This window comes from Rhinopithecus roxellana, chromosome 18, assembly GCF_007565055.1.
Source record: "Rhinopithecus roxellana isolate Shanxi Qingling chromosome 18, ASM756505v1, whole genome shotgun sequence".
In the NCBI taxonomy this organism is placed as follows: Eukaryota; Metazoa; Chordata; class Mammalia; order Primates; family Cercopithecidae; genus Rhinopithecus; species Rhinopithecus roxellana.
The window spans coordinates 93,871,052-93,882,445 of record NC_044566.1 but is presented as its reverse complement, the minus strand read 5'-3'; the positions used below and the strand labels follow the sequence as shown (position 1 = coordinate 93,882,445).

Below are 11,394 nucleotides of genomic sequence, written 5' to 3'. Positions count from 1 at the left end.
AAAGCCTAAAGAAGCAAATAAAAGTCATACTTTTGCCTTCTAAAAATAATCAATGTTAACGTTTTGGCCTACTGGAACCTCTCTTTGAGGGTAGGGACTCTTGATCTACGAATCTCAGATTTAGCACACTGGCTGGCACTTGTGAGCACTGAAAAAGCTCTTTTTTAAAAAAGTACTCCATAGTCCATCCCTTTCATTTAGCTGGGTAGTGTGGTCAATTTCCCCATAATATACATTCTTACATAATTGTATGTATTTCTGGGGTACAGTGTGATGTTTCCATACATATACACATTGTGCAACCATCTACTCAGCGTAATTAGCGCATCCATCAGCAAAACACTTGTCATTTCTTTGTGGTAGAGAACATTCAAAATCCTCTCTTCTAACTATTTTGAAGTTAACATTATTGTTGAGTATAGTCATCCAAATGTGCAAGAGAACACCAAAACGTATTCCTCCTAACTGTAACTGCGCCTGTTGACCAGCCTCTCCCCATCCTCCCTCCCCACTAACTCTCCTCTGCACAAGAATAACCACTCTTTTTTTTTTTTTTTTTTTTTTTTTTTTTTTTGAGACGGAGTCTTGCTCTGCCACCAAGGCTGGAGTGCAGTGGCCGGCTCTCAGCTCACTGCAAGCTCCGCCTCCCGGGTTCACGCCATTCTCCTGTCTCAGCCTCCCGAGTAGTTGGGACTACAGGCGCCCGCCTCGTCGCCCGGCTAGTTTTTTGTATTTTTTAGTAGAGACGGGGTTTCACCGTGTTAGCCAGGATGGTCTCGATCTCCTGACCTCGTGATCCGCCCGTCTCGGCCTCCCAAAGTGCTGGGATTACAGGCTTGAGCCACCGCGCCCGGCCAAGAATAACCACTCTTTTACTCTACTTTTACGAGATCAACTTAAAAAAAAAAAACTTTTTAAAACGACTGCATAATATGCTTTCAGGCTCACACTCATTTAAAAACCGTGACTTTGGCAGAGTAACCTCATTCTTCTAGGGGAAAAAATTTAAATGGTCTGAGTACGGAAGCTCGCCCGGGCACAAGTGCCGGGTCGCTCCGCCGGGCTTGCCGCGCCGGGGACCCCCAGACACCTGCCACCACGGCGGGGAGGGCAGGGTGCTGACTCCTGGGGCCACGACACTCGGCTCCGGTGGTGGGGATTCCGCGTGGGACCCACGAGGGAACAAAGAGTGGGCTGGACGGCCCAGCTCTCCGCACCCGGAGGGACCTGTTCCACCTCTCCGGCTCCCGTACCCCTCCATCCGCATCTGAGTGACCAGATCCCACTGCAGTCAACAGCCCGCGGGGTAGTCAGCTTCGAGGGACCGCCCGGAAAGACACAACGCGCGGGGAAGGCGCCGGGCGTCCAGTCTCGGGAGAGACTAGAGATGGCGTTCCTGCCCAGCGCCGGCAATCCAGAGGAATCCGCGGCCATCGCGGATCCACCAGAGGTGAGGCGGCACTAAGCACAAGTGTGAGGCGGCACTAAGCACAAGTGTGAGGCTCCCGGGAGCTACGGCTCCGCTGCCCCAGTGCCATCCGTTTTTGCCTTAGGCGGCTCTGACCGCCGTCGTTTCAACCTGGAGAGATGGGCCCTCCCCTACGGACGCACTTCCCTTCCCGGGCAGGAAGGAGGGCGCTGACCCCGGGGGCACACGCCCCTGGCTGCGCATGCGCCATTCATCCGCGGCGAGTGGCCTCGCGGAGCCGGATTCGTCGCTCTGCCGGGAGTGCGCTTGCGCGGTCGCCGGGGCTCCCACCTCAGCTTCCCCTCCCCCGGCCCCCTCGGGGGCTCCGAGCCCGGCGGGACCATGTTCTCCAGCACCGGCTCCAGTGGGCTCTGTGAGTACTGGCCTCCGCCATTCTGGCTGCCCCCTACACGCCATCCTGGGCACCTCTTTGAGTAGGCTGGGGCAGCGGGCACCCTCGGGTTTGCCGGAGGTGGTGGGGCCGACCCTCCAGACCGGCGTCCGAACCCTGCTAGTTCCTGGTCTTGGGGGTCAGCGGAAACCGTCTCCATTTAGGCCTGGAGGGGTTAATGGGAACAAAGCCCCGCTGCCCGCCCGGACCCCACCTGGTATCCCCAGGTGCGATGCCCAGGAGTCTCTTGGGGCCGCTGCAAGTGGGCAGGTGCCCTGGTGTTCTCGTGGGCCGACCCCAGGCCCTTTGCGGCGCGTGTGCCGCGCTGAAGGAAGGGGCCGTCCCCTCACCTTGCCCCATTCATTTAGGCTCCTGGGGGACCGAATTGACTCCCCCCGGCCCCACTTGCAAAGTTCAGCCTCCGCTTTAGAAGCTGACCTCTCAGTTTCACTTGGATGTGTTTCTTCTCCAGTCTTCAAGAAGAGTTTTTAGACAAACAAACACTGATGAGAGTGCTTTCAAGTGGAGGGAAGTTAGGAAGTTGTGGCGAGGGAGCGCAGCTGTGCTGCTGGATGTTGCTGTTTTCTTGGCGTATTTGCGGTGGTCAGCAGGTAGGGGGCGGAGAAGTATTTTTACAGCCAGTTGAACGGCTTTTCTCGCTGACACTGAGTGTGTGGAATTGACTGCGTACGGTAGACTGCGTGTTAACAGTTAGGCACGGGTACAGCAACGGAGAACTGCTCTAATTTTGCAATTGCTTGTCACTGTTCATACTCCATGTGAAGTTAATGCTGCTGGAGGACAGAAACATCTGACATTTCCAAATATTAAAGATCTGTTGGGAATGTCATGAATCTTAGGAGAATACGTGTCTTGTCTTATAGTCTGACAGTAAGTTAGTATCAGAGCCACAGGCATGATTTTAAATCTTCCTCACTTCTCAATTTCTCAGGTTTTGAAGTGGTTTCAATATTTATGATTCCCTTTGTTTCATAATTAATTTGATTTATGGCATCTTTCGTGCGTTGGTCCCAGAGTATATTACAACTACCAACTAATCTTCCCTGGCCTGGCTTGGTGGCTCATGCCTGTAATTCCAGCACTTTGAGAGGCCGAGGCAGGCGGATCACCTGAGGTCAGGAGTTCGAGACCAGCCTGACTAACATGGAGAAACCCTGTCTCTGCTAAAAATACAACATTAGCCGGGTGTGGTGGTGCATGCCTGTAATCCCAGCTACTCGGGAGGCTGAGACAGGAGAATTGCTTGAACCCGGGAGGTGGAGGTTGTAGTGGGCCAAGATTGTGCCATCGCACTCCAACCTGGGCAACAAGAGTGAAACTCCATCTCAAAAAACAAAACAAAACTAATCTTCCCCAAACTACCCTGTAGATAAAGAGCGTTATGACTGTAGCTGAAGCTGACAGCTCAAGAAGGCGGTGTGGTTTTCCTGGGATCATACAGTGAGCCAGGTACTGGTGGTTATGAAATTAATGGTAGAATTCTTCAATTTCTGTTGTTCTTTAGCATTTTGATCTATTCTTGCTGGCCAAAGTACATAGAAAAAATTTAAAGGGCAAGAGAAATCTGTTATTGGTTGCTGTACTGTATTAGCCATGAGATTATATTGGCCAAGTGTATTCAAATTTGATACAGGGCGACTGTGGGGATGATAATGTTTTATTATCTATGGCACATGGTGGTGAGTGTTGAATTCTAGGAACCAAACTGTTGCCCAGGGAGAGACCTAGGCCCAGAGCCCCTCTGCAGCTGTCTTGGCCTGTTTCTAAAATTAAGTGCTTCTGCAGTGTAAGAGTTGTTGGGATGGCCGTTCCTCAGAAGGCTGTGTCTTACATGCTGGTTTTACAAACATTTTGGGCATCTCCTCTGGGCGATGAACTGGGCTAGTGCTGGGAATGCAGCAATGAGCAGGTCCTGGTCTCAGTGCTTATGGTGCTGACGGAGCTTAGGCACAGTTTTCCAGGACTGGTCATTAGAAAAGGCTGTGTGTCAGCTTTAACATTTTTCTCTGGAGAAGCTACCCGCTGAGGGGGAAGTGATTTCCTTTGTTTTATTTATTTATTTATTGAGATGGAGTCTCACTCTGTCACCCAGGCTGGAGTGCAGTGGCAGATCTCGGCTCACTGCAACCTCCGCCTCCCGGGTTCAAGCGATTCTTCCCCCTCAGCCTCCCAAGTAGCTGGGATTACAGGTGCCCACCATCACACCTGACTTTTAATATTTTTAATAGAGATGGGGTTTCGCCACGTTGACCAGGCTGGTCTTGAACTCCTGACCTCAAGTGATCCTCCTTCCTCGACCTCCCAAAGTACTGGGATTACAGCCGTGAGCCACTGCCCATGATTTCCTTTAGATAAGTTGAGGGACCCTTTAGCAAATCAAAATTCTGATCCTGAGTAAGAATCTGAAAGAAGGATGATACGTGTGCCTACCCCCACCCCCATGGGTGGTGAATAACAGTCCCTTTCCAGGGAGAAATCCCTGACATTTCCTACCACCTGCATGTTTCCAACGTTTTGTGGTTAGTAGATAATAGTGTTTTAGTGTTCAACTTGCCTTTCTCTCTCAGCCTTTCAACAAGTGTCTGTTGAGTACCTATATCAGCCACACATTGTTGATATACAGAGGATAAAGTAATAAGCAGGATAAAGGAGACCAGCATCAAACAGGCTAACAAGTCAGTATGATTCACATAGTGGTAAGTGACATGAAGACAATGAAAGGGTAACTGTAAACACCGAAGTTATGGTGGAGGACCACGTTAGCACGCATGGTCACAGAGGGTAGCTGGGAAGGTGACACTGAGCTGAGGCCCAGATGGTGTGAAGGAGCCAGCCATATGAGAGTTTGTTGAAAACTCTTCATTTTGAAGAAAGGGGACAGCAATACAGTTGAAAACACCCTGCTGTGGCTGTTTCAAGTGCTTGAAACTATATTGCTGTCTGCCCAGTCACGTAATTATGACCGGGTAAAAGTGCGTAGGATTAGTGATCATGACTTATTTTAGATTCCTTACTTATAGACCAATGCTGTCACTCAGCTCTACGTTAAGTAATACGTGTATCATTTACTGCGTTTATTAATAAGCTCCTGTTTACCTCACAGTGTGTTCACTGTGTAATGATGGACTCAGCCAACATTAATTGCATGCCTAATATTTTCCAGATAGAGTTCCCACTCTCAAGGAGTTCAGTGTCTATGGGGCAAAACTTTTTTAAAAAGAACGTCTGTGCTCGGTGCTGTGGGTTTGTTGCAGGGGGTGGGCTGGTTGTGGGGAGGCACAGTTAAGGAAGACTTCCCAATGTAGCAATATTTGGGCTGAATTTTGAGAGTCTGGCAGGCATCACAGTGAGGAGAAGGCCTCTGGGAGGGACAGAGACTGGACAGGGCTTGGCAAAGAGGCAGGAGGGAACGAATTAGGGGTGGTTATGGCTGGAGTGAGCAGTTCCTAAGAGGTGTGTGGTGAAGTCTTTCAGAGGACAGTGGAAGGTGAGACAAGAACTAGGGACAGAACTTGTGAACATTTTATTTTTTTATTTATTTTTTGAGACGGAGTCTCACTCTGTCGCCCAGGCTGGAGTGCAGTGGCGCGATCTCGGCTCACTGCAAGCTCCGCCTCCCAGGTTCACGCCATTCTCCCGTCTCAGCCTCCGAGTAGCTGGGACTACAGGCGCCGCCACCAGGCCCGGCTAATTTTTTGTATTTTTAGTAGAGACGGGGTTTCACCCTGTTAGCCAGGATGGTCTCGATCTCCTGACCTCGTGATCCGCCCGCCTCGGCCTCCCAAAGTGCTGGGATTACAGGCCTGAGCCACCGCGCCCCGCCAGAACTTGTGAACATTTTAAACTTTAAAGAGGGAGAAGAGTAAGTGCCAGGGAAGAAAACTGAGGAATGGCCAAGTAGGGGGACACGCGGGAGGAGAGAATTTCAGGGGAGAGTGGCTGATAGCATTACACGTTGCAGAGATTTTCAAAACAGGCCTGAAGTGCGACCTGTGGGACAGAAAGAGGCCCCCCAGAACCTTTCCAGAATAGTTGGGGAAAGAATTCAGATTCTAATTAGCTGAGAAATGAGTGGGGTATAAATGGGAGACAGTGAGCTTGGAAAGTGCTTTCAAGATCTCAGTTCTGAGAATCAAGAGAGTGAGTTGTGGTTAGAGGTGGCCGCAGGTTTAAGGGGGAGTTTTTTTTTTGTTTGTTTGTTTGTTTGTTTGTTTTTTGCGACGGAGTCTTGCTCTGTCACCAGGCTGGAGTGCAGTGGTGCGATCTCGGCTCACTGCAACCTCCGCCTCCTGGGTTCAAGCGATTCTTCTGCCTCAGCCTCCCAAGTAGCAGGGACTACAGGTGTGCGATACCACACCTGGCTAATTTTTGGATTTTTAGTAGAGACGGGGTTTCATCATGTTGGCCAGGTTAGTCTTGATCTGATCTTGTGATCCGCCTGCCTCGGCCTCCCAAAGTGTTGGGACTATAGACGTGAGCCACTGCGCCAGGCTGGGGGAGTTTCTTTAAGTGAAGAGGAGGCTTAGCGTGTTTGAAAGGTGTTGGGAAAAACCCAGTGGGAAGGGTGTGGTTGAAGATACAGACAGGAATGAGTGATAGACCTGAGTTGTGAGGAGGTGAGGATCTGGAGCCCAGGGCAGGTGTGCTTCTCATTGCTGTGGGAGGGAAGAGGAGGGGTTACTTTTGGTCATGGAGCAGTGGTTCTCAAATGCTGCTCCTGTACCAGCTGCAAACAGAAATCAATCACGGTGTTTTCTGAATGCACACCTTTCTGGTTCTCCTCCCCAGAGGGTCAGATTCAAAAGAGTTAGCATGAGTGTCAGAAACCTGTTATTTTTTGTTTTAAGAAATGTGTATTTTTAAAGCCTCCTTGTCCCCCCACCCCAGGACATTTTAGTGGACAAACAGATTGAGATGGAGGCAGGAGGGAAACCGTAGGCAGGGCAGAGAGAACGGAGTCTGATGGGCTGATGAGAGAAGATAGAAGGATTCTAAAGATGTGTATTCTGGTAGGTTGTGTCAATAAAGCGGATTGGATCTGGGGAGAGGGAGGAGTTGAAGTTGACTCTGCTTTACCTCTTGGGCAGCTGGGTGGATAGATAAAGTTCCCAGTCGCTAGAGAGGGAATGTAGAGAAGCAGGAGCTCCTTTCGGGGGAAGATGAGGTTAGCTTTGGACCTGTGCAGTGTTGAGGGGTTTGCAGAGTCCAGTCAGAGGTACTCGGGACACTTGGGGAAAGAAATCCAGAGCTGGATTGGATTGGACATGAGTAGGTGAGAGTTAGGTTGTGGGTGTGAGTGAGGACTCCAGAGGGGGGGGGGGACAGTTGGAAGCTGAGGACAGATCTTCAGGCCATTCCAGTATGTAAGGGATGGATAGAGAAAGGGGAGGCAGAAAGTAGGCAGAGCTGGGGGCTTCTGTAGGATGAGCTGCGTCTCCTCCCCTAGTCCAGTGGATGGATGTGCCCTCTTCCACGGAAGCGCTCATCCCACAGCTGCTTCCCTGGCTCTGCTCGCCACTGTTTCTCTGCTTGCCAGCCTCTGATCCCTCCTTGTCTCCAGCGTATCAGCCCATTTGTGGCATCTCTTTCTTCATATCCAGTCTGGAACCTGTAGTTCATTACCAGAGCTATGGTCTCATCCAGACTCTCAGAGACCTGGCACGTCTGTTCTGCGGTGCTCATCGAGTAAAACCCTAACTTCGTAATGATTTATGGGGTCAAGTCTGGGCCCTTGACACCGTTTCTCAGCTAAGTTTCTGGTATTCAATTCTCAGCTAAGTTTCTGGGATTCAGTCATCTCCTTATGCTACCTCCATTTTGTCCTTGGCTCAAGGCTGTTCTCAGTCTCTCCCCATCTCTTCACTCCCCATCTCACTCTTCACCCATCCAAAAAATTGGGGCCATCACCTGGGTGCTCCTTCTACTTCCTGCTCCCTCTCCCTGACTTGTTTCCGTCCACACTCAGCTTTGTTCCTTTCCTCCAATCCAGAAGAATGAAGCAGCCTCCTCCTGAGTCCCACCCGCCACCGATTCTGAACTCTTTCCTGTCTTTTCTAGAACCACTCCTGCTTCTTTACCTTCATTCTCTCTCCTGCAGGAATGAGCCTGGCATGTGGTTACAGCTGATGGTTTCTCCAGCGGGTGCCTTAGTGGCACCCCCTCCCTGAGTTGGGAGCCTCTACCTGCTGCTGCGTTGACCTGGGGGGATGCATCCTTATTTGGTGAGAGGGCATAGTATAGAGACGTAGCACACAGGCCTGGAAGTGAGACTGCCTGTACTTCAGATGCTTTCTTGATGGGTAGGAGGATCAGAAAAGTTAATGTGTGTGGAGCTCCTAGAATTTTTGCCATAGTAACTACTCAGGTGTAAGTAGTATTAACTGGATCTTTCTTCTGAGTCTATTCTTAAAAATACAAAAGTACAACCCATCCAACAACTCTAGCGTGTGCCTTCCCAACTACTGACCACCTTCTTTCCAGCTCTTAAAAGGTGGTCTTCCCTTATTTTTTCCCCCTTCTCACTTCCCTTCACTTTTTAGCCTTGTGCCATTAGTCTGCTACTCTTCAATGGCAGGGCCCTGTTCTGGGCTTATTGTGGCTTGCTTCTGTTCCACTGTACCACTGAGCTGATCTGAGTGAAACTCTTACTTGATCCAAAACATTTGGTAGGGAGCCTTGGGCCAGATGCAGTTAGAGAAGTTTGATGAGCCTAAGGTCCACTGGTATCAGCCCGTGGCGTGGACATTTGTCTCACTGTAGAGCTGGGTGAGCCCTCAGGACTGGTAGGGTCATTCGAGGCCTGTACTCTCCACCTTCATTCCAGCTTAGGATCCTGCCTTCAGAACCTGATACCCTGTCCCCCGCATACTGCTGAATTGGATACCAACGTTGACTCCTTTTTTTTGCATTCTCACGAAGGAGCAAACCATGTTCCTACTGACATTGTTTCTTAAGTATGCATTCAGTGTGGGAGATGATCCAAATAAATCTTTATTTTTGCCTCTCACTGTCTCTTTTTTTTTTTTTTTTTTGAGATGGAGTTTCACTCTTGTTGCCCAGGCTGGAGTGCAATGGCGTGATTTGGGCTCACTGCAGCCTCCGCCTCCTGGGTTTGAGCGATTCTCGTGCCTCAGCCCCCCAAGTAGCTGGGATTACAGGCATGCACCAATACACCTGGCTAATTTTGTATTTTCAGTAGAGATGGGGTTTCACGATGCTGGTCAGGCTGGCCTCGAACTCCTGACCTCAGGTGATCTGCCTGCCTCTGCCTCCCAAAGTGTTGGAATTACAGGAATGAGTCACCGTGCCTGGCCTTCACTGCCTCTTTAAAATACACTCAGTGGGGGAGCTGTTTGCTTTTATGAAAAGCTATCAGGCCTTGTGACTTACCCTTTATGCTTTCATTCACTGATTCAGCAGATACTTACTGAGCACTCCTGTGGGCCAGCCGGTCTCCTAGGTTCTCAGGATTCAATAGGAAGTAAAAGGCCACATGTGCATTTAAGTGGTGATGATCTTAGGTGATAGAAGTCTTGAAATGTAGGCTCTCTTTAAAAATTAAAAGTGTCCAGTTTAATATGTTAATCAACACTTTAGTCTTCATTCAAAGATAAGACTTTCCCCCCCTTTTTTTCCCAGTTAAAACTTGTAGTTGGCAACCATCTCTGTCAGAAAAAGCAGTGTGACAGGCTTCTGGTGCGTTCGGCTCCTCTCTGTCCCTCAGATTTCTTGTGTCTGACTTCACTAGGCTCTGGATTGCGTGGAATAGGAGAAGGAAGGAGTGGTGAGGCACTCAGATTGTTTTTCTATGGCTCCCTGAGCCTTGCACGTGGTTAAAGCCGACCCTGTGTCCTGCAGGTGCTTCAGTGGGCTCTTCAGAGACTCCTGACTTCTATCCCTGCTGCCTCCTTAACCTGAGGATTTGCATCTTTATTTTGGTCGATTTATTTTGGCCAGTTTATTTTGGTGACTCCTCAGCACCTAGGAACTTAGATTCCCCTCTAGTTTCCTCCTGCTGGAGTTCTTTTGGCCTGCGTGGGGGCACTGTTGTTTGAACCCAAGAAGACCCTCTGCTGACTCTCGCGCACAGCCGGCTGGTACTGCGTGTTCCTTGCCCTGGTTGTGCACGTGGGTCCCAGTGCTCAGCACAGCTTCCCCGGCTCTCTAGATTTCCTGGATTGGAGATCCACTGTATCCTTGCCGGTCACAGATTTAGTGCATGAAATAGGCCATCGAACCACGACCTCAGCTTGGTATGAAAGTGTGGCTGTACTCACAGGCACTCAAGGGTTCACTTCACAAAGCCACCTCCTCCTGTCCTGTCTTCATGGGAGGGAACCCTCACATTCCACTGTCTGTAGCCCTGACCTGGCTGAGAGGACTGTGGGACCCAGGGGACTGCCTTGCAGTCACTCTTGGGAAGTTCTGCATTCTGCTATGGAGCCTCCCTTTGGTGGTCGCAGCCCTTCTCTTTTGGTACCTTAGTGGACACTCCTGTTTTATCATCTTGTTTTGGTTGCTTTTGTGTTTTGTGGGCCAGGAACTGTTTGACTCTCTTCTTTAAGGCAGGCTTTAGCATTTATACTTTTCTGCTGTAACCAGGCCTGGGTTGCCCAAACCTGAACAGCTCATTTACTCTTGGGGACACACTCTTCCCCACCTGTCTTACGTTTTTGGGAACTGTGTTATTGAAACTTCTGAGGAATATACTCTTCATAAATTTTAGCAGCCGGGCACAGTGGCTCACACCTCTAATCCCAGCACTTTGGGAGGCTAAGGCGTGTGGATCACCTGAGGCCAGGAGTTCGAGACCAGCCTGGCCAACATGTTGAAACCCCATCTCTACTAAAAATACAAAATTAGCCGGGCATGGTGGTTGGCTCCTGTAATCCCAGCTGCTCGGGAGGCTTAGGCAGGGAGAATTGCTTGAACCCGGGAGGTGGAGGTTGCTGTAAGCCGAGATTGCACCATTCCATTGCCCTTCAGCCTGGGTGAGAGACTCTGTCTCAAACAAACAAACAAAATTTAGCTAAAAAGGAAAACTAGGCATTAACTATGGAGGGACAAGCTTAAGAGAGGATGCTTGGCCGGGCGTGGTGGCTCAAGCCTGTAATCCCAGCAGTTTGGGAGGCTGAGACGGGCGGATCACGAGGTCAGGAGATCGAGACCATGCTGGCTAACATGGTGAAACCCTGTCTCTACTAAAAATACAAAAAACTAGCCGGGTGAGGTGGCGGGCGCCTGTAGTCCCAGCTACTCAGGAGGCTGGGGCAGGAGAATGGCGGGAACCCGGGAGGCGGAGCTTGCAGTCAGCCACTGCACTCCAGCCTGGGCGACAGAGTGAGACTCCGTCTCAAAAAAAAAAAAAAAAGAGAGGATGCTTTAAAAAATGTTTCTTTTCGTCGTAAAAGTAACATTAACCACACTATAGGAAGTTTGGAAAATAGAGAAATCCAGTCTTAGCATTTAATTTAATTTCTTCATCTTTTCTTTTTCTGTACACTTATGTTCTTGT

The 11,394-nt window shown here is 49.9% G+C and overlaps 1 protein-coding gene across 1 annotated transcript in view; it reads left to right on the top strand.

The window, feature by feature from the left end:
• Positions 1-1,677: 1,677 nt before the first annotated feature.
• UBAC2 (UBA domain containing 2) overlaps positions 1,678-11,394 on the top strand; it is a 188,629-nt gene continuing 178,912 nt past the window's right edge. Inside the window, exon 1 of the mRNA XM_010368522.2 lies at positions 1,678-1,841. Within this exon, the coding sequence (XP_010366824.1) occupies positions 1,811-1,841 (31 nt within the window). The 5' untranslated portion in view covers positions 1,678-1,810. The remainder of the gene's footprint in view (positions 1,842-11,394) is intronic.